This window comes from Bufo gargarizans, chromosome 2, assembly GCF_014858855.1.
Source record: "Bufo gargarizans isolate SCDJY-AF-19 chromosome 2, ASM1485885v1, whole genome shotgun sequence".
NCBI classification, from domain to species: domain Eukaryota; kingdom Metazoa; phylum Chordata; class Amphibia; order Anura; family Bufonidae; genus Bufo; species Bufo gargarizans.
In genome coordinates this window covers 501,219,376-501,243,264 of record NC_058081.1, presented here as the reverse complement: position 1 = coordinate 501,243,264, position 23,889 = coordinate 501,219,376, and the positions used below count along the sequence as shown (strand labels likewise).

Below are 23,889 nucleotides of genomic sequence, written 5' to 3'. Positions count from 1 at the left end.
GAAACAACAAAAACTCTCATTGTCGCCCTGATCCATTCCTGACTCGATTATTGTAACTCACTATTAATTGGCCTTACCCTCACCAGTCTCTCCCCTCTCCAATCTATTCTCAATGCAGCAGCCAGAGTCACCTATATATCTAACCGCTACTCTGATGCCTCTGCCCTGTGCCAGTCATTGCACTGGTTGCCCATACAGTAGAGAGTCCAATTAAAACTGCTTGTCCTCACCCACAAAGCTCTCCACAGTGCTGCATCTCTTCCCTCATCTCTGTCTACCACCTTAACCGTGCTCTCCGCTCAGCCAATGACTTATGACTGACTTCTACCATAATCCGAGCCTCTCACTCCCGGTTTCAAGACTTCTCCCGAGCTGCACCAGTTCTCTGGAATGCCTTACCCCAAGAAAGTTTTAAGCGCTCTCTCAAAACACATCTTTTTAGGGTGGCCTACCAAATCCCCTGATCTAACTCCTCTCCATATATAGCCCGTTTATCATTTCCTGAACCTGATCCTCCACCAAACTCTCCACCGCACCCATGCACCCATGAGCACTTCATATATCATCTGGTGACTGGCTCATGCAGCTTTATATCTGCTCCCCTATTCTCCCAACATGGCTGGACCATTGTACAAAACAAGCACTTTTACCTTTTGTTTCACCCCTATCTTCTCATAGATTGTAAGCTCTTGCGAGCAGGCTGCAAAGAAAAAGGGGGTCAGTCACCACATCCCAATGCGCATGGGCACGTTGCTATGGCTGAAAACAACACTGTAAAACAAAACATGCAATGCAACAGCTCTCTGCAAACAAAATAAAGTGCAAAAATGCATAATAATATATCAGTAGCAACAATCTATCATAGGTAACACAGCAGCAACAATTATATCAAATAGCAGCAACAAATGTATCAATAGCAGCAAGGCAGTGATGATTTCAAGTCCATCCGCATAAACCGCAAGTACAAATCGTATATTCCTTTTTAGCTGCAGCAGGGAATGTGGCGTTAGTTTGAGACCAACTATGAAAAACTGCCAAAGTCTTTCCTTCAAATGAATTGCCCACGTTCCGAGTCAAAATGTCTTATGTTTTTACAATTCCACTCCTGGCTAGTTTTATTTGTGCATATATAAGTAACATAGTAACATAGTACATAAGGCCGAAAAAAGACATTTGTCCATCCAGTTCAGCCTGTCATCCTGCAAGTTGATCCAGAGGAAGGCAAAAAAAACCTGTGAGGTAGAAGCCAATTTTCCTCACTTTAGAGGAATAAAAATTCCTTCCCGACTCCAATCAGGCAATCAGAATAACTCCCTGGATCAACGACCCCTCTCTAGTAGCTATAGCCTGTAATATTATTACACTCCAGAAATACATCCAGGCCCCTCTTGAATTGCTTTATTGTACTTTGTACTCACCATCACCACCTCCTCAGGCAGATAGTTCCATAGTCTCACTGCTCTTACCATAAAGAATCCTCTTCTATGTTTGTGTACAAACCTTCTTTCCTCCAGACGCAGAGGATGTCCCCTCGTCACAGTCACAGTCCTGGGGATAAATAGATGATGGGAGAGATCTCTGTACTGACCCCTGATATATTTATATATAGTAATTAGATCTCCTCTCAGTCGTCTTTTTTCTAAAGTGAATAACCCTAATTTTGATAATCTTTCAGGGTACTGTAGTTGCCCCATTCCAGTTATTACTTTAGTTGCCCTCCTCTGGACCCTCTCCAGCTCCGCTATGTCTGCTTTGTTCACTGGAGCCCAGAACTGTACACAGTACTCCATGTGTGGTCTGACTAGCGATTTGTAAAGTGGTAGGACTATGTTCTCATCACGGGCATCTATGCCCCTTTTGATGCAACCCATTATCTTATTGGCCTTGGCAGCAGCTGCCTGACACCGTTTTTTGCAGCTTAGTTTGCTGTTTATTAAAATTCCTAGATCTTTTTCCATGTCAGTGTTACCGAGTGTTTTACCATTTAATAAGTACGGGTGACTTGCATTATTCCTTCCCATGTGCATAACTTTACATTTGTCAGCGTTAAACCTCATCTGCCACTTATCTGCCCAAGCCTCCAATCTATCCAGATCCCTCTGTAGTAGTATACTGTCTTTATCAGTGTTAATTACTTTACACAGTTTAGTGTCATCTGCAAAAATTGATATTTTACTATGCAAGCCTTCTACAAGATCATTAATAAATATATTGAAGAGAATAGGGCCCAATACTGACCCCTGAGGTACCCCACTAGTGTCAGTGACCCAATCTGAGTATGTACCGTTAATAACCACCCTCTGTTTTCTATCATTGAGCCAGTTACTTACCCACTTACAGACGTTTTCTCCCAGTCCGAGCATTCTCATTTTATATACTAACCTTTTATGTGGTACAGTGTCAAATGCTTTGGAGAAGTCCAGATACACGACATCCATTGATTCGCCGGTGTCAAGTCTAGAACTTACCTCCTCATAGAAACTGATTAAATTTGTTTGACATGACCGATCCCTCACGAAGCTGATATGGCGTTATTTGCTTATTTCCGTTAAGATGCTCTAACATAGTATCTCTCAGAAAACCTTCAAACAGTTTACCCACAACAGATGTTAAACTTACCGGCCTATAGTTTCCAGGCTATGTTTTTGGACCCTTTTTGAATATTGGCACCACATTTGCCATGCGCCAATCCTGTGGGACATTCCCTGTCAATATAGAATCTGCAAATATCAGAAATAAGGGTCTGGCTATGACATTACTTAATTCCCTTAGGATACGGGGGTGTATGCCTTCCGGTCCTGGCGATTTGTCTATTTTAATCTTTTTAAGTCGCTGATGTACTTCCTCCTGGGTCAGACAGGACACTTTTAATGGGGAATTTATTTCAACATTCGGCATGTCATCTGACTAATTTGTAACTATATGTATAAAATAAAGTCCCCTTGCTGCTATTGATATAATTGTTGCTGCTATGTTACCTATGATAGATTGTTGCTACTGATATATTATTACATCACCCACTTATTGCTATATATCATTAGGCTACTGTCATTTTATGCTGCTATTTTATGTGATTTTATATTATTGATTGTATTTTATTTAATAAATATCTCGCTTGTTGGCTACATATATAGAGTGCCTGGTCTACTTTTACAAATTTTCTTATTACCCCTTTGTGGCTGGGTGGGCCACTTAGACCAAGAGCACCTATTCCACATTGTCCAGCTGGAGTGATCCACAGATATTCTTCTTTTTAAAAATGCATAATAATTGCTAATGCTATATTTATAAATTAGAGATGCTTGTCAAATCATTTTGTACAAAATCATTTGAGCCCTCTGCTGCACGTCAAGGCGATCTCTAGTTAGACAGGTTCCTAACAGTAAATTCTACCTGTTATGTGCCATGACGGCTGCCATATAATTCAGGGAGTGTAGGTTCCACATGCATGCAGGGCCTGCTATAATTTCTGTCATCTTTGGTGCAAAAATGGCCTCCATAATATCCAAGGAATGCAGGTACCAACATGCATGCCGGGCCCACTCCACACCACTCCCGGCGCCAAATGGCCACCAAAGAATGCAATGAGAGTCCACACTATACCTCTCCTGGTGCCAAAAGGCTTCCAGTGAATAAGGGAGAGCAGGCTAAGCTATATACTCACACTAATTAAAATCAGCCTATGGGGCAGACGAGCTGGTCAGGAGTGCACGGCTGGGGAGGCAGCCACACCTCCAGTACAAACTGCAAAGGAAAAAGGGGTCAGTCAGCACATCCCAAAGCGCAGGAGCACATTGCTATGGCTGAGAACAACACTGTAAAACAAAACATGCAATGCAACAGCTCACTGCAAACCAAATAAAGTACAAACATGCATAATAATTACTAATGCTATACTTATAAATTAGAGATGCTTGGCAAATACATTTTGTACAAAATTATTTGAGCCCGCCTGCCGCACAGCGACCCTCATTCCTCTGGTTGTAATTATGGACATGTCTGTTGCTATGTTATTTATGACTGTTTGTGCATGAACCCCTGATTGTAAAGCGCTGCGGAATATGTTGGTGCTATATAAATAAAGATTATTATTATTATTATTATTTTAATGCCAATAACACAAAAATGCAACTTTTTTAAAAACAGAAATGCTCCATTTTTCTCCCCAGGTCACTGAGTGCCGCGAGAAAGGAGCCAGTTTACGGATCCAGGGGCCCGAGCGCTGTTCTTTGTTACACCTGGCAGCAAGGGCCGGGCACTCGGAGATCGTCTCGTACATCCTAGAGAACGGTAAGTAATACAGAGGAACTGATCCAGTGATTGTACAGGACTGCAGCATGGCGGGGCAGAACACACAACCCTAGATTAAATACAGTAACCTCCATCAGATAGATTAACACTGTCTGACAAACTCAGCTAATGTACATCACACAGACACAAGGCCACTACATCTGACCAATTTAGCTAAGCTACTGTATATCAGACATAGTTAGCCCTGCCATATCTGAAAAATGCTTCTACATCTACCTGTATTCAGCTCTGCCACATAAGACTAAATCTTGTGCCCTTCATTTTACAAACTACTGAGTTTTGCAACTGACGACTCCAGACAAATGCCTCATTCTGTGATGAAATCTGTGATAGGATGGTCAGTGATTCATCCCTGAAGATGTCCGTAAAGGATCTGTGTGTCAGATTTTTGCTCTGTGTGTGTCATCTGTGTTTCATGGAAAAAGCTAATTTTTTTCTGTTACGTTGCCTGGATAATTAGCTGCAGCAGGTCAAAGATGATGTGGGTACAATTCGCACTCAGTTCAAATGTGTTCTTAGTAGACCTAAAACACGCGCGGTCTACTAAGAACGCATTTGAACTGTGTGTTTCATGGACACTGCACAGCAGAAAATTTATTAATTACTGCAACCGTAACTCCTACATAATCCTGAACTTCCTAAGCTGCAAACATTCACTCTACAGTGGGGAGAAGATCGGGAAAGCCCCGAGAGCCGAGAATGTCCCGCAACAAAGCCTTGTCTACTGCAGAAAAGCTCCGGGAGTATGCCCGACCCGAGCAGCAAGATGGCGCCGGCTCACAGGCATACTTGACTGCGGTGGCTATGCAGGATGTTCCATCCACCCCAGCTATGGAACCTGAGTGGGAGCCCGAGCCTACCCTGAAACAGGTTACTAAACAACTACTTCAGGCCATTGCCGCATGTCGCTCCTCACTGTCTGGGAAGATGGAGGAGGTAAAGGTGGATTTACGTCTCCTGAGGCAGGATGTCCAGAACCTGCGGGAGCGGGTTAGAGATATGGAGGAACGGGTGTCCGCCCTGGAAGATCACACCAATCCCATTCCCGTACAATTATCTGCCTTGGAAAAGAAAGTAGATTTTTGGCAGCAAAAGTGCGACGACTATGAGAATCGACTACGCTGCAATAATTTGCGCATCATCGAACTCCCGGAGAGAGTGGGGGGCAATAACCCATGTGAGTTTGTGGCCACATGGTTGAGGTCTACCTTTCCAGATGCCATTTTCTCTTTTGCAATTGAATGAGCCCACCATGTCCCAGCCAAACCACTGCCGCCAAGGGCACCTCCAAGACCTTTATTGGCTCGCCCTACTTAATTCCTCAGATAGAGATCATATTCTACAACTAGCTCGCCGCAAGCAAGAGCTAATATTTGAAAATACCAATATAATGCTATTTCCCGATTTTTTCGGCGGAACTCCAAAAGCACAGGGCAACCTTCACCGCTGTAAAACGACGATTTAGAGATCTGAACTTACCATATTCCATGGCTTATCCGTCCAGGCTGAGAGTTGTAGATGGCGATGTTTCCAGATTCTTCAACACACCAATGGAAGCTTCCTCCTGGCTGGATGGCAAGGCCCGACCGGCGAGAGCTCCAATCTGAGAACTTACCTGGGGATTCACCGTACAACTGCTGCCGACAGAGTAGAATAAGGCGGAAATCAGGTCTCATTCGGACTCATCTCCTCTTCGTATCTTTTCCTTCCCCCCTCTGACAGTTTTCTTACCGCCGTCTCTTTGTTCCCCTCACTTGATCCTGTTCTGTCATTCCTTCCTTTCTTTCCCCCCATGTGTCTCAGGCCTACAAAGGCGTCTCATATGTCATATTGGCCTCACTTCCAGCGTGGGCCAAGACAATTGACCTGCAAGAGGGCATATGTCCAGAGACTTCTCCCAGGTCATCCTTATCCGTATGTTTATGGCATTTACATATTTGTGAAGTTAGGGTTTACTTTTCAAATGTTGGTACATAGTCTGTTCTGTGCACGTGGCAAATTCTGCCATTAGCACACCCCGTGAGATTAATGCCACAGACTTTCTACCTGTTCCCAGTTTGGAAACTCAGGCATTCAAACAGAATTCTGAGTTCCACGTTCAAGCATCGGATGCTTTTCAATATGTTTTTATTTTTTCCCTGGTTTTCCAATAATATGCAATGTTACTCCATATATGGGTTAGGTCATTATTGGTACACCCTGTGGGTCCTAATAGGTTACTGGATGCTAAGAATGCATAGGATGGTGGGATTGCGTCACTTGATTGTTTGCTATGGCGGATATATGGATAATGTCTTGGAACGTTAGGGGCCTAGGGAATGTTAGGAAACACACCATGATGTTTTTCACAGTCAGGCAATTTAATCCTCACATTCTGTGCCTGGAAGAGACACAGTTAACTAAGGATTCAACTAAAAGACTCCATAAACCTTGGGTTCAGTGGGCGCAACATTTGTGTCATACTAGTTTATCCCGGGGTGTGTCTGTACTAGTCCACAGGTCTCTGAGGTGGGAGGTTGAAAGGCTATTGATAGAACCTGAAGGGAGATTTGTTTTTGTGGCGGCATATATAACCTGTACTTTGTAATTATGGGCATATATATACCACCTCCCTCATCTCTCTCTGTTCTTCACCAAGCTGTGACATTTGCAACTGCATACCCGTCTGCTTGGATACTATGCATGGGAGATTGTAATATGACACAGTGCCGTTTTAGATAGATTCCATCCAAATGGAGTGCCTGGGGAATCCGTTGACTATGTGTCACCACTTTCCAGATTTATAGATGAACTGGGATGCATGGACATGCGGCACATTAAACATCCAGACTCTACTGCTTACTCCTGCCAATCTGCCAGCCATAATACCCTATTACATATAGATTATGCCTTTGGTAACTTAGCTATGTGTGCTGCTGACTATATTGTAGAGTATGGTAACCGGGGAATCTCTGACCACTCTCCTCTGAAATTAACTTTGGTGGCTAATACTAGACCAATTGGCTGCTCCATGAGAATTCACCCCTTTTGGCTCACTTTATTCTCACCCTCAGATCGTATCCCTGATAAATTATCATGTCCATACATGATACTCATGAAGACGTGTCACTGGTGTGGGAGACCCTGAAAGCATACTTATGGGGTCTATTTCTATTATTAAAAGGGCCACAGCTGAACAGGAGAAGGAATTAGCAACTGAGTGTATCAGATTGGAGGGAGTGTATTTAGCGGACCCCACAGAACAGAATAAGGAGGCATGGTTGTTGACTGGACGCCAATACCTTACTCTATTAAAAGAGAAAGCCCAACGGAAATGATTTTTTGTTAAACAATCATATTTTGAAATGGGTAATCAATCCAGTAGACTTTTAGCTCATATAGTACACCAGAACCAAGCATCACCTGCAATCATCCGTATACGAGCTGATGATGACAGTATGTTGCTGGAATCTGGAGACATTGCTCAAAGATTTTGAGAATTTTATTAGGAATTATATAAGGTACAAGGGATGTATACTTCAGAGGAGACTTTAGAATACCTTCAGGAACTTGAGTTTTACCAAGTTGCCGCATAAGGCTGTGGAAATGTTTGAGGCCCCAATAACACTTTCTGAGATTACTGATGCTATTGCTTCATTGGCGACTGGTAAGTCCCCTGGCCCAGATGGTATTCCAGTAGAGGTGTATACCAAATATGCAGATGCATTAAATCTCCCATTACTTAAAATGTATCAGGATGCTTTTATGAAAGACACTCTACCACCGTCATTGTATGATGTAACTATTGTAGTTATTCTTAAACCAGGCAAAGACCCCACTGATTGTGGCTCAAATAGACCCATCTCACTGCTGAATCTAGATTACAAAATTCTAGCAAAAATTTTGGCAATCCGCCTTGCCGGACATATTTTAAGTGTAATCGATCCTGATCAATCTGCCTTCATGCCGGGAAAATCCACAACTGACAATATTTGACGAGTGCAGGTACTAACACAAATTGGTCTTAGGCAGAAACAAAGGTGGGCATTGGCGTCACTAGACGCAGCCAAGGCCTTTGATTCAGTAGAATTGCCATACTTAATAGCTACTCTTCAGTGCTTTGGTTTTGGTTCTAATTTCATCAAATGGGTGTCTATTCTGTACAAGCACTCAAGATCTAATATCCTGGTGAATGGCATCTGCTCGGCTTACTTTCCTCTGGGTTGGGGGACTAGACAGGGGTGTCTGCTGTCACCATTTCTTTTTGCTCTGGCAATAGAGCCCTTGGCCATACGCATTAGAGGTGACTCACAGTTTTAGGGGTATTAGAGAGGGAGAGAGAGAAGATAGACTGGGACTTTATGCTGATGATATTGTTCTCTTTATGTCACTTTCCCCCGAGCCATCTCACTGATTGATACCTTCGGCCAATATTCTGGATTACGGATTAACTGGCCCAAATCTGCTTTATTCCCATTGTATGAGTCTAGCTGGATAAGCCTGAGTGGTGAATTACCAGTGGTGTCCAGTTTTAAATACCTGGGCGTGGTCATCACCAAGGATGCTTCATCCTTTCACACCTTTAACATCCAGCCTCTTCTAGATCATAGTAGGGACAAATCCCGGGTGTGGAGTAGTTTGCCCCTATCAGTCTCAGGCCGCATCAACTTAATTTAGTTGATTATATTGCCCAAGTGTCTATATGTCCTGGAGCATGCCCTGTATATAGTCCCCAAAGCACTCTTCCAGCAACTTAACTCGATCATTTCTCTGTTTATTTGGGGCTCTGATAGACCTAAATTGCCATACCCAATCTATGTCATCCCAAAGCAAAGGGGGAGTGTCTTTATCTGATTTTCACCTATATTATTTAGCGGGCCAATTGCAGTACCTAACGACATGGTTATCTCCCTATGATCAGATAGCTAATCCAGAGATTCACCTAGCCATATATCTAAATCTTAAGCCCTTGTGGCCAGTGTTGAAACGGCCACAGTTGTTCCCCCGTTTTCTTCTGCCTATTCATAAATTGGCCATACAGGTGTGGGAAGCATGTAAAAGAATCCATGCACTCCAAGGTAACTTAGCTGAGACTCCCCTATGGAATAACCCTATATTCCCGCCCCTGGTCTGCCTACCCAGATATCAATTCTGGAAAGAACATGGCGTTTACACTCTGAATGATGTATATCAAGATAATGTTTTTAGTGCATTTGATGCCATAAGAGCACGCTTTGATTTACCCAGAACTGCATTTTATAGGTATCTGCAACTTCGGCACGCCTTGAATTCTCACTTTAGTGACACACACATAGGTATATCTACTTATCCACTATCGGGATATTCCGTTCCCAGGGTCCTCAAGGTTTTATCTCCGCTATATATACTTACTTACTAGGTACTATATTGCAGTCTGCCCAGTTACCAGTCATTAATAAGTGGATGGCCGTGATCTCGGACCTCAGGGATGAGGACATTAGTGATGTTTTGGAATCGCCTACGCTAGTCTCTCCTGCTATAAACAATACGTTCATACAATTGTATGATTTTCCTAAAATATGACGTAAAGTCATGATTTTATGAAAGACACGGAGGCGAGTATTGCTTAACCCTTTCTTTACTGACACTCAACAGCAGCAAAGAATCCAATAACAAAATCAACCAATGGGCACACAGCCCTCCCCTTAGCCCCAGTATAAAGGGACCACCCCTTCAGTTCCTCTTCCTCTTTCTTTGTCTCCATAAGTTCACCAACGGAAAAAACTGGAACAACCGGAACCAGGAGAAACTCCAACGAAAGGATCACCACATCCTTGAACGAACGACTCGGAGCCACGGTATCCACCGAAACCACCGAAGATATCCACAGCAGGTCCGCGGCAGCGACGAATCAACCTTAAAGAAATAAATAATAATAATAATAATAATAACGACATCAAGGGCGTCGAAGACGCGCATATCTTACACACATAACCGGGACACCGGATGCGGCAATAGAGCAACAACAAATGAACATTCGGTAATCCTAAATAGCAACAGTAAACAATTACAGACCCCATAAACGTACCTAATGAAATCCATACACCCAAGGGAGGGACAACAATGGGCGGGGCAATACTCGCCTCCGTGTCTTTCATAAAATCATGACTTTACGTCATATTTTAGGAAAATCATACAATTTTATTTCAAGACACGGAGGCTCATATTGCTAGTTTAAAGCCTTCCAACAAGTGGTGCGAAAAGATGAGGATCCGGCCTAAAGTAAAACTCCCTAAACGTGGAGGCACGGGACCAATCCGCCAACCTCATGACATCTTCCAGACGAGCCCCGGAGAGAGTCAGGGAGGTCGCTGAGGCACCACGAACGGAATGTGCCGTAAAAATGGCAGTGTCAATGCCAGACAGGGACAATATCCATTTCACCCAACGCGAGAGAGTCACAGTGGCCACCGGAGCAAAGGGTCTCCGGAAAGATATGAACAACTGAGAAGCAGAGGAAGACCGCAAAGACCGAGTCCTAGCCTCGTATTCCCTCAGACAAGCAACCGGACAAAGCGCCACCGATGAAGGAAAAGCAGGGTAAGAAACCGACCTGATGTGAGTCTTGGTACGCCGAGAAATGTTAAACGTCACGCCCTCCGGAGAGAAGGACCGGGCGTCATGATCCAAGGCCCGCACATCCGAAACCCTCTTGCAAGAAATGAGGCAAAGGAGGGTAACCAACTTGGCCGAAAGTTGGCGCAGGGATAAGTCCTCATTGGCGTGCCAGGAGGAAAGAAAAGAGAGAACGGAAGAAACATCCCAAGAACTAGAAAAACGAGGCCTGGGGGGCCGCGCGAACCGGGAGCCCCTGAGCAACCGGCACACCAGCGGATGGCGTCCAGCTGGACAACCATCGAAACCCTTATGGCCGGACGAAATGGCCGACCGAAACACATTAATAGTGCGATAGGCCTTTCCGTCATCATAAAGGGAACTGAGGAATTGAACCAACTCACCTACAGCGGCCGTAGAGGGATCCACGTTCCGAAGGAGGCACCAACCAGCCCAAGATCGCCAAGCTGCCCTATAGGCTCTTCTGGTACCTGGGGCCCACGCACTTTCCAATAAGAAAACAGCCGTCTCCGAAAGTCCCTCGGTCTGCCAAGACAACCCGACACCCTGCATGCCAGAAGACGAAGGGATCCGTCCAGTACTAGAGGATGAGGATGGCCCAGAGGATCCAGCAGCAGCGACGTCCGGAGAGGAAGTAGCAGGGGAACCTCCACCAGAAGCTCCAGGAGTTGCGGGAACCACGACTGAGTGCCCCAAAAAGGAAGTATCAACACCAGTTCCGAGGCATGCAGTCGTATCTTGGCCAAAATCCGCGGGATCAGCGAGAACGGCGGAAAGGCATACATCACTCCCTCCGACCACTGTTGAAGCAGGGCATCCACCGCCTCCGCGGCCGGGTCCGGTCTCCAACTGAAGTACCTGGGAAGCTGTGCGTTCCAGCGTGAAGCGAAAAGGTCTATCGAAAACGGACCCCAACGAGATCCGATGGTAGAGAAGACCTCCACATCCAATCTCCAGTCGCTGGCGTCCGAGATGTAACGTGAGTTCCAATCGGCCAGCGTGTTGTGTAAGCCCGGAAGGTACTCCGCCACTACCGAGACATTGCGGTCCAGGCAATAATCCCAAAAGTCCTTGGCCAGATGAGTCAACATCGACGATCGGGTACCTCCCATGGAATTGATGTACCGGACAGCTGAGATGTTGTCCATGCGAAGGCGAATACATGCCCTGGCTCTCCCACAGGTGAAACTGCGAATGGCAAAGGAACCCGCCAGAAGTTCCAGGGCATTGATGTGTAAGTGAGACTCCATTGAGGACCAAGGGCCCCCCGTGGAAACCCCCTCGCAATGGGCGCCCCAACCGTGAAGGCTGGCGTCCGATTCGATCACCACATCCGGTTGGGGACCAAACAGAGCCCTGCCATTCCAGGCAGAGAGGTTGGCAATCCACCACTCCAATTCGTCCCTCGTCTCCGGATCCAAAGCGACTAGATCTGCATAAGACGCACCAGCCTGTAGGTGTGCGATCTTGAGACGCTGGAGGGCCCGATAATGAAGGGGAGCCGGAAAGATAGCCTGAATGGACGCCGACAAGAGACCTATCACCCTGGCCAAATGACGCAGTGAGACCTGCGGAAGAGAGAGGGTGCGACGCAACTCCTTGCGGATCGACCGTACTTTCAAAGGAGGAAGACTCAGAGTCAAAGAGAGGGAGTCCACTAGGAAACCGAGAAACTCCATGGTCTGAGCAGGAATCAGACAAGACTTCTCCCGGTTGACTATGAAACCCAGGGAGGAGAGAAGGCGTACCGCCAACTGAAGGTGGGACAGGAGTGAGGACCGGTCCACGGCCATGATCAGGATATCGTCCAGATAGATTATAAGTCTCACCCCCCGAGAACGAAGCCACGCCACCACCGGGCGTAAAAGCTTGGTGAAGCACCAGGGGGCGGATGAAAGCCCGAAGGGGAGACACGTGAAGCGCCATATCGACCCCTGCCAGTGGAAACGAAGAAGGTCCCTGGAGGGAAGCTCTTTAGGAACCGTCAAGTATGCATCCTGGAGGTCCAACTTGGCCATCCAGTCTCCGGGAAGCAGCATGTCCCTCAGGAGGTGAATGCCCTCCATCTTGAAATGCCTGTACCTGACGAATGCATTTAGGGCCTTTAGGTTGATGACGGGACGGAACTGGCCTCCCTTCTTTTCTACCAGGAAAATACTGCTGATCACGCCGTCGCGATCGAGCGGGGCCGGTTCCACCGCCCCTTTGAGATAAAGGGTCCGAAGCTCCACGTCCACCAGGTTCTGTGATACCTGCGACCGGAACGTGGAAGGAAGAGGGGGCGGGACCATGGGAGGAGCGACAAGCTCTATGCGGAAACCCTGAACCGTGGACAATACCCACGGGTCGCTGGTGATGAAAGCCCAAACATGCATAAAATGTTGGAGTCTGCCCCCGACATAATGTTCCGAAAAAGGGAGAACAGGAGGTAGACTTACCAAATGGGCGTCTGAGGTTTGGATTTCCTCTGTAAGATCGTCCTCGTCCCTGAGCACCACGGGAGGGGAAGAAGGACGGTTGGTGTCTCTGGTCATGGACAGGCGGACGGTAGGAAGCAAAGGAGCCTCGACCCGAGCCTCGGGTCTGGAACGAGGAGCGGCCGGACAGACGGCCCCTTGTACTGCCGGCCCTAGCGGAAACCCTACCGCTAAATACCCTTCGCATTGACGTCTGGGCTTTATCAAGGGCGGTAAAGGTCCCTACAAACTTCCCTAGCTCCTTAACGAAGGGATCCCCAAAGAGGAAACCTTGGGCCTCTTTACCTGATTCTGACAGGGCCATATTGGTCAGCTTAGGCTCGATTTTTAGGAGGATGGCCTTGCGCCTTTCTATACTCAGGGAGGTGTTTGCATTTCCTGCCATGCAGATGGCTCTTTGGGCCCAACCACGGAGTTCCTCCGGGTCGACCAGTTGCCCTTCCGCCAAGGCTGATTCCGCCAAGTCGAAGATCTTTGCCAGGGGCCCCATAATATCCAATAGCTTGTCCTGACAAGCTTTCAGAGCCGAGTCTAGGCCTCTCTTGGGGCTAAATCCCGTCTTAGACAGGAACTGGACCATCTTCGGGTCCACGACCGGGGTTTCGCATACCTTATTAGGTATCGTCGGTCGAGGGCATTCAGCCCGGAGTTTGTTCCGAGCCTCTTTGCTAAGCGGCTTGCGGACCATGGACTCCAGATAACTGGTAACATGGGGTGCCGGAAGCCACTCCGCAGACCTGGGGTGATGAAGAGAGTCCGGGTCAAAGAGCGGGACACCCGTCGGGTCTACAAGGGAAACGGACTCGCCAGGGTCCGTCGGGTCAACTTCCACTGGTCTTTGTGGCAAGGTTGAAAACGAAACGGAGGTGCCTTGGACAGGCGACCCATCGATGTCAAGATCCTCAGAATCATTATAAGATTCTAACCAAGCCTCCTCCTCGGATTCCGCATTAGAATCGGACTCTAGCTCCGGCTGGGACCGGGCAGACTTCCAGTGCCGTGCTCTTTCTGCCTGGCGCGGACAGGCTCTTTTGCGCGGCCGAGACGCGCCGTCATTGGATGGGACCAGGCCATCATTCATAATGGTTCTGGAGGCATTAGGGGCTGGCATGGGGGCAGGGCTAGGAATCACAGCTGGAGGTGATGTATTAGCAATGAGGACCTGGGATATAGACTGCGTCAAGGCTGACGACATTGAACCCATGGCAGACATAATGGCCTCAGATATAGACCTCTGCAGGGTCATGGCCTGAGTGTCCGATGGCACGGGGGCAACCCCTATGGCAGAAGGTACAATCCCCAAATTCTGAGGGGAAAGGGGGGCCTCACCCTGAGAGGGGGTCCCTTGGGCTGAAGCTGTGGCCTTCTGGGCTGACATAGCTGTGAGGTATGAATAATAGTGACACCAGGTAGTAATATAACAATCCCTATGCTGCGGTACTATCCCTAACCAGACCTAACTATGCAGGGTTAGTCACCCTGCAGAAGGAGCCGCCGATCCGAAGGAAAAAGCTGCCGCTGGAGAATCGCCTCCCAACTGACCGGAGCGGTAAGGCGACAATGCAATGGCGCCCGAAATCTCGCGAGATCTCGGGCGCACCAGCAGAGACGGCGGGAGCCAGCGGCAGGAACAGGTGCGAAAAACCGCCCGAGATCCCGCGAAAAATCGCGAGATCCCGGAGGTGCGAAAAAACCGCCCGAGATCCCGCGAAAATCGCGAGATCTCGGACGCATGGAGGAGCGGAGAGGAGCGGGACCTCAGGGTAAGAGGCGCAGCGCCGCTCCACAACAACAGCCCCAAGCAGCACCGGGCAAGCAAGTGGGGACAAGTAGAGCCACAAGCAGGGTAGAAGTAACAAAAGAGGGGGGGAGAAGATAACAGAAGAGAGGACCGACAGAAAACGGTCAAACGAGCAGAAGGGGATAAAATACCACACCTAATACCCCCCAATATATGAGGAGAAAAAAAAAAAAAAAAAAAAAACAACGGTAAAAAACAATATATTATACAGAATAATAACCACCAACCCCTGCAAGCAGGAGGGTGGATTACTTAACTTTGAGTGCAGCAGCAAAGAAAGAGGAAGAGGAACTGAAGGGGTGGTCCCTTTATACTGGGGCTAAGGGGAGGGCTGTGTGCCCATTGGTTGATTTTGTTATTGGATTCTTTGCTGCTGTTGAGTGTCAGTAAAGAAAGGGTTAAGCAATATGAGCCTCCGTGTCTTGAAATAAAATTATGTATTATACACCAAAGCTATCTCTCTCCAATACGACTTTGTAGAATGGGTAGGCTGTCTCATTCCAGATGCCACAGATGTGCAATGGAGGGGGCACATTTCTGGCACCTTGTATGGGCATGCCCATACATCCAGAAGTTCTGGAAGAAAGTTACGGATTTCCTTTCTAATTTAACAAACCTTCCTGTTCCCACGGAACCTATGATGTGCCTATTTGGTATTCTTGACGAGGCCATCTACCCACATTATACCAGGGTCTTTCTGTGAGAGACTCTATTTGTGGCACGTAAAGCTATAGCGATTAGGTGGATGGGTGATAGAAGCCCCTCTATGAGTCAATGTAAAACTTTGATGAACACAATAGTCCCATATGAATATATAGTTTTCAAGAATAGGGGATGTTCTTCCAAGTTCTTAGGGGTCTGGGGATTATGGTGCTCCTCTACACAAATTTTGTATTCAACTCATGTAATGACTAATGCTGTTATGACTGCATCCAGATAGACCTTCATATTCAGAATGACCCATTGCATATTTCTCTGTGGTTATATTCTAATTGTTACTACTGTTATGTTGGAATATATTTAAATATCATATACACACATGTTTATGGACCTTGGTCTAGACTAATCTCTGTATTGCTTTGTATATTACAATTGTTCAATAAAACACATCTATATCATCTATATCAGACAATTTCTGCTGCAACATACAGTATATATCTGTATGGCAAATGCTAGTGGCACAGCAGGGCATATGTTGAGAAAGGGTTAAAGTGACGACAGCCTGACTATGACCTCAGCTCCGTGTCCTTCGCTGCCATCTTTTCACAATCTTCACAACAGTGCCTGCATTTCTGGCTGTATTTTCCCCGCCGCCCCACTATGCTGGGCCTTTGTACATGGCGCCTCCCTGCTGCTTCCTCCCCCTCTGTCCTCCTTTCACAGCCGGGCTGGTTTTGTCTCCTTTTCTCCTTCTCTTCTCCTCCTTCTTGTCTCCTCTCCGGGCACCCGCTGGGCACTGACTGACAGTCTGGTAATGGCATCTTCTCTAAAGCTTCTTCCTTTTTTTGTGTGAGCTGCGGAGGAGGATTTGGGACGGTTGAGTGCTGATGCCAGGGTTACACTGCCTGGGATTTAGGTGACGGCTCCCTGTGGGGTCATTGCCAAAATCATTCGAAAGTTTTACTGTTCACAATGAAGAAAAAATCACATCACGTAATTATAAATATACATCTTTATTCATACTCTCATAGGGCCCCCAGCTTTTTCATCTTCTCCTCTCTCCCTTCTTTCTTCAGTATTTCTTCCTTATTGGTCCTAAAGCCTGATTCAGGCGGCTATTCCAATTTCCGTCCACAAAACACTGATGTATCTGATGTCTATAGGGCGTCCAGGTGAATTAGTTTTTTTACCAGACCTATTAAAGCGGTTCTCCGGCAATTAATAAAATAAAATTACTGACAATACCTAAATATTACTTTATTATAAACACATTCCCAAATACCTTTTATTAGATGTAATGGCTTGTTTTTTTCTAGGGAGCAATCATTAGGAGAAATAAAATGGCCGCTGTCCTATTAGTATACACAAAAACCTGTCCTAATCACACAGGAGGACAAGTTACTTCAGTGAGGTAAAGAGCTGCCTCATTCTCCCCTCTGCTCTGCTTGTCAGGGATTATGATCCTGAATACAGATGATAAGATCTTTAGCTGAATCTCTGTAGGAATGGGGTTCATGAGGAGACATGAAGTACAGAGAGGAGGTGGGGGTGGGGATAATGAGCAGCAGCAGTTGTATGCAGTTTCCATGATCACAGCCCTACATTACCAGTCTGTCCTTTTAGTACTCTCCGTACTTTAAAAAGTGTGAATTGCACCATTTAGTATGACTGGTCTGCGGGTACTGTCTACATAGCACATGGATGGAAATTACTGCTGTCTGAATTAGGCCTTACACCCAGTGTGTCATGTGATTTAGTCATTTCTCCATGTTTATACCTGTACAAATGTAATAAAAAAAACTATTTATCCCATAACTTGTATTGCTACTCCTATAGATTACCTGAAATACAGTGATGTATGATATATCCTTTTATACACCTCCTATACACTTCATCACTGTATATGTACTCCCACTATACTGACTTCCTATACACTACAAAACTAAATACTATAAGCTCCTTCTATACTGACCTCCTGTACACTCCACTACTATATATTCTGTACTGACTTCATCTAAAGTTTCTTCTTCTATACCCCCTGTGTACATAACGATCCATCCCATACTATATTCATTCTATAATGTCCTCTGTTATAACGCATCAGTATGTATAATTTCCAGAGATACTAGTTTGGGACTGGAGCTAGTGACATCATCATACCAGATGTCATGATGTCATATTCATTCCATCAAGTGGCTATTTGTCCAAAGCTGTTATTAGAGCTGAAGCATTGCACTGACAGCACAGGTTTGATTCTTACTTGCTAGTTGTCCATGCCACCCTTGGTACTCTCAACAGTTTCAAGAATCTTGGCTAGTAAATTAAAGGGGTTGTCCAGTTTCCTATATTGATGACGTATCCTCAGGATAACTGCAAGAAAAAAGGGGTCAGTCAGCACATCCCAATGCGCAGGTGCGCGCCGACATGGCTAGAAACACGAAGAATATCCTCAGGATAGCTTATCAATATCAGATCAGCGGGCGCCTGACTCTCAGTACCCCGGCTGATCAGCTGTTTAATAAGAACTTCACTGTTCACCTGCTCACTGCTGATATTTCAGCGGAGCGCAGGTGTGATTACAGTTCATTCCTCCCTCTCACTTGAATGGGAAGGAGCAGTAGTTACACTCTGTCCCATTTCAAGTGAATGGGATGGAGGAGCTGTAATTACATCCACTTCAAAGTCAACAGGGAGCAGGTAAACAGTGAGGAGAAAGCAGCGTTCGCAGGAGTGTTGCGTTCTCTTAAAACAGTTGATTGACGAGGGTGCTGGGAGTCAGACCACCGCTGATCTGATATCGATGGCCTGTCCTGAGGACAGGTCATCAGTATAGGAAACCAGCCAACCCCTTTAAGCATTCGACTGTGAAACCAATAGTATATGAACATATTGTGGTGGTTGGTGTCGCTTACTGTGGACGAGGACTTAAATCATATTTGTTGCCACATTTTGAGAATGAGTAGAATAACAAAGCCAGTAAACATTAGGAAGTTTTGAGGTTTACAGGTATTGGCTCCAGGGGGCCAGGAGAGGACAACAGCAATGTTGACCACGTTCAAGTTATGTAATCTATGGGTGATCATTACTCCTAGACCATCTGGTACCAGCTCTTCACTCTCTATATCCAGTTCTTTCTGCCTTCTTTGTCAGTTTTTACATCCTCAAGTTATTTATTACCTTCACCACAGAATGGGGCAATGATGTGGGCTCTGATTGTCCAACCTATTCACCTATGTACTGAACTGGTTCAACTCCAAAGACATACTGATAGGGAACTTAGATTGTGAGCCCCATTGGGGACCGCTTGATTCTGATGTCTGTAAAGCGCTGCGGAATATAGAATCGCTATATAAGTGCATAAAATAAATAAATGGCATAGACAGAAGAGAGGAAGCCCCATAGCAAAAATCAAAATACCCCCCTCTACATAATTTACCATCCTGGTCAGATAGTTTGCTGAGCTTTGCACCCCATTTCCATAACCCTTTAGTCTTTTACCCACCCCTTGTTTGCTAAAAATGCAGTGCTGCACAGGTTCTTGCCACACAATAGCAAAGAGGATGGGACCACCAGAGATGGGCTCCCTCCCTCTATGGCGCCCCTACACACTTGGATTTAATCTATTGATTAGGTTACTCAATCTGTAAGCAACCTGCAGGGAAAGTGCTGGATTATAGGTATCTGCCACTGAGGCTGCTACTTTCTGTTTCGTACATCCTAGTGTATTATTTAGGTGGATTCTAGTCCGGAATTTAGGAATGGCTTTAGAGATGCACACTTGCTTGGCTGTTCTCAGGAATCCCCAAAAAATGAGTGGATCATGCTGGGAGTTGTAGTTTCACCACAGATGGAGTGCCAGAGGTTACTGATCCCTGGACTAAGTGGTATAGCCGTTTTATGCTATTGCTCTTATGTGAAGAAATGGGCTATTTGAAATTTGCCTAAGGAAAAGGCTTATACTGTCTGCCTTTGCTGGAGAAAGCTCTGTTTCTTTTGGACTATCTGTGCTGGTGGACAAACATTCTGTTTATTTTGTCTTTAATAAAATTGTTGCTCAAAAGTTCTTCCTTTCCATTTCCTTCTCATTCCCTTCATTCTTTTCTATATCTTTCCCTTTAGGACCTGAGGATCTTTTGGACATGGTAGACAGAACCACGTAAGTTTATCACTGGCATTCTTCTGTCCTAACCAATGACATCCAATTAACCTAGGCATCTTGGAAAAATAAAGTTTTGCTGTTGCCGTACTAATACATTGTAAAATTAGCAGAGAGTTTGTGACCTGAAAGAAGTGGGCCCTCCATATGAGATACTGTTTCAGAGAATCCCTCATCACTAGTCTCATTAAGAGCCAGATAAAAAAAAACCTGCTGGATACTACTTGGATTCAGTCAGATGGGTGTTACCAGGCACACCGCTACCTTCTTAGCCGCCACAATGTATTCTTGGAAATGTAGTGTTTTCTTTACTTCTGAACATTGAACCATGTCAGTTGTAGACACCACATTTCGCAAAATAGAAATTGTTATTTGCCTTCTGGTAGTTCAGAGCAAAGGAGAAGCCAGCAGAATTATGAATGCAGCTCTGGATGGATTTATTTCTAATAAAACAAGAACAGTGCTTTATTATCTGTCCATAGGGCTAGAAATGGGTGGAATAGGTGTAATTGGTCAATTATACATGGACACTGAACTCTCAAACACCGTGCTTACTCCTGTGTCTCCTTTTTAGAGGTGAGACAGCGTTGCACAAAGCTGCTTTCCAGGGACACAGGCTAGTTTGCCGAATTCTTGTGGATGCTGGTGCCTGTTTGTTGAAAAGGAATTCCAAGGTAAATCATCAACTATTCATATGTATTAAGAGTCACACACTGTATATTACTGACATTGCACTTGTTCTGCGTAAAAAAAAGCAAAAGAAAACCATAGATATAGACAAGATTATGTTTAATATGACTATGAAGAAAGTGTAGCCAGGAAACTGGCCGGATGCTTCCTACTACAAGATGTCTGTAGGCTCACAAGACAACCTCAGATACAAACTGACCGGTTCTCGGTGGTCTCATTATAACCATGAGTAAGTTTTGAGACTATTGAGCTCAAGCACAAAAGCATTTGACTAAGGTCATATTATGTATCTTATGGGCCATATTCATGTTCCCTAGACCTTCTGCTTCCACCCCCTTACTTACTACATCCACTTTTTTTCCCTTGCTTTCTTCTGCTCAATGACTATGATACCATGAAGCTAGAAACAGATAGCCCAGTACCATTAATATTGACAAGATCTAGCCCAAAGCTGATCATACTAGAGAAATCTTAGCCAAATTGTGAGATTTAGGCTGATCTTTTTAAAATTTCACCTGATGGCCAAAGACAAACTGATGTCTGCCGAACAGATTCTCAGTCAGTTTGGATTTTGTTTAGGTCAGACATCAGTGAAAACTAATGGGCTCATTTATTAAGACCAGCGTTTTAGTCGCTGGTTGTAATAACCCTGCGCTAGCGCTTGACGCGACTTGCTTAAATCTATGCCAGCTCCCTTGCTGTTGTAAATTTAAGTATTTTATTACGCCAAAAACAGGTGTAGAAAATTATAAATGAGACGGGGCGGCCAGCCCCAGCCTCTTCGCTGCCATGCCCCCTTTTCCTGCCACCCTGAAAAATTGGATTTACTCTCTAGGTGAGTTTAAAGGGAGTCTGTCACCTCCATATGGCCATATACAGTGCTTACATGGCTCTGTAGCACACCTATACATGAATGTAACGGTACCTTTGTTCTTTTCTTTAGACTTGCACAAGCAGTAAAAACGAAGTTTAATTCATATGCAAAAGAGCACTCGCAAGTGCCCAGGGGTGGCATCAGTGTGTTGGTGCCCAGGCTGCTCTGCCTTCTTCTCACTTTACTCCTCCCCAGCCTCTGCCTTTGACCTATTGATGAGGCAAGAGACTTGGAGGGCGTACAAAGGCAGAGGCTGGGGAGGAGTAAAGTGAAAAGAAGGCAGAGCAGCCTGGGCACCTACACACTGAATGCCGCCCCTGGGCACTTGTGAGTGCTCATTTGCATATGAATTAAACTTTGTTTTTCCTGCTTGTGCAAGTCTAAAGAAAAGAACAAAGGTACCGTTACAATCCTGGGAAGGTGTGCTACAGAGCCATGTAAGCACTGTATATGGCCATATGGAGGTGACAGACCTTTAAGGTTCTTGGCAATGCTGACTGAAGGACAGCTGCTGGCAGATAGGGCACTCATCAGACCGCAACTCTGTGCATCATATTTATTTAGATGGTGGAGGCATCCTACAGCCCTTCTGAATTGGGGCATTGTTCAGTTACCAATCAAAACGGCTAAAAATAGGTTGTGAAAAATTTGTATTTTTCCCTTTAGTTGGGCAAACATTCTTTTAAATTAAGGGCTCATTCAGATAGCCCTACTGTTTTGCGGTTCGCAAATTGTGGACCTGCAAAATATGAATACCGGCCATGTGCGTTCCGCATTTTGCGGACCACACATGGCCGACACTATGATAGAAATGCCTATTTTTGGCCACGATTACGAACAAGACTAGGATATGCTCTATCTTTTTTGCGGGGCCGTGGATCGGAACTGTGCGGTGTGCTGTCTGTGTCTTTTGCAGCCCCATTGAAATGGATAGGTCTGCACCCGTTCTGCAAAATTGTGGAACGGATGCAGATTCATTCATACGGTCATCTTTATGAGCCCTAGAATCCAAATTGACTTTCATTTGTGACCTAATTTTGTCTTTCTTTCGCAGGGACAAACCGCTCTAGAGATAGCCCAAGAAGCAGAAGACTCAGAACTTGCATCTTACTTGGAAACTTGTCAAGCAAAGCAGCTTCTTTCCAATGAAGACCTGGAGACCGCAGTTTGATAAGGACAGCAAATGGCAGAAATCAGTTTGGAAAGAGAAGAGACACACGTAGCTAAAAGGTTCCTGGAAAAGGTCACCCCAACCCAGGAGGAGGAAACTGGTCGGAAGAGGCACCCCCTTCCTCATGCAAGATTTCCAGTGTAGGGTGCACTTTCCAGTTTCGTAAGGGCTAACGAGACTTGCCACGGAACTGCAACTCACTTGACATGTTAAGCAATGACGAAAGCCAGGAAAAGGAAGGCAGAGGTGGGGCAGAGCCCTCGCCACATGTGGAACTCTCTCTCTTTCTGTGTGTATTCCAACAAGACGCATGATCCCGTCCGTTGTCTTATCTTCTCACTTTGGTCTGATCTCTCCCATCCCGGCAGACAGAAGGACTTAGAGCCGGCACAGTGTTATCAAACTCACAGCTCTTTTTTTCATTTTCATATTATTTTTTTTTTTGTATTAGCAGGAAGGAGCCAACTCATTAAAAAAGAGACTGGAATCTATTACGAATGAGTGTGGTTACCATCGGGGCAGAAGCATAGCAATCATAATTTATTCATGCTGCGGAAAGTCAACCTATTAATATATTATTATTTTTTTTATGAGAAGACCACATGACCTAAAATACAGTATAATACCACACGAAAAGACATCCTGTCGCATTCACAAATATATAGATATATATGTATCAGCGCTCATATACCATGACATAACCTGTGACGTTTAATTTGTAACATTATTACATAGATCGTTGCAAACTACTGTTCTCTGTCAAACATTTTAGGTTAATAAAGTCCAAATGAAGTGTCCTTTTATTAAAGAGTAATGTTCACCTACACTGTATAGTAAGTACATTTTTGTACGTAGTTGGTTTTATAGTAGTTATGTTCTTCTACATAGGGGGTAGTATTATAATAGTTATGTCCTTATCCAATAGTACCAGTATTATAGTACTTATATCCTTGTCTATAGGAGGAAGCATTATAGTATATATATCCTTGGGACAGTATTATAGTAGTTGTATTCTTCTACGTAGAAGGCAGTATCATAGTAGTTATATTTTTGTACATGGACAGTATCATAGTAGTTATATTTTTGTACATGGACAGTATTATTGTAGCTATATTCATGTACATAGGGGCAGTATTATAAATGTTATGATTTTGT

The 23,889-nt window shown here is 45.2% G+C and overlaps 1 protein-coding gene across 5 annotated transcripts in view; it reads left to right on the top strand.

Annotated features, from left to right (window-relative positions):
* DGKI (diacylglycerol kinase iota) overlaps positions 1–23,531 on the top strand; it is a 249,688-nt gene extending 226,157 nt beyond the window's left edge. For all 5 annotated transcript variants that reach the window (XM_044281241.1, XM_044281242.1, XM_044281240.1 and 2 more), the window contains 4 exons: positions 4,170–4,290; positions 19,963–19,999; positions 20,574–20,673; positions 22,618–23,531. In XM_044281241.1, coding sequence (XP_044137176.1) covers positions 4,170–4,290; positions 19,963–19,999; positions 20,574–20,673; positions 22,618–22,734 — 375 coding nt within the window. In that variant the 3' untranslated portion in view covers positions 22,735–23,531. The remainder of the gene's footprint in view (positions 1–4,169; positions 4,291–19,962; positions 20,000–20,573; positions 20,674–22,617) is intronic.
* The last annotated feature ends 358 nt before the right edge of the window (positions 23,532–23,889 follow it).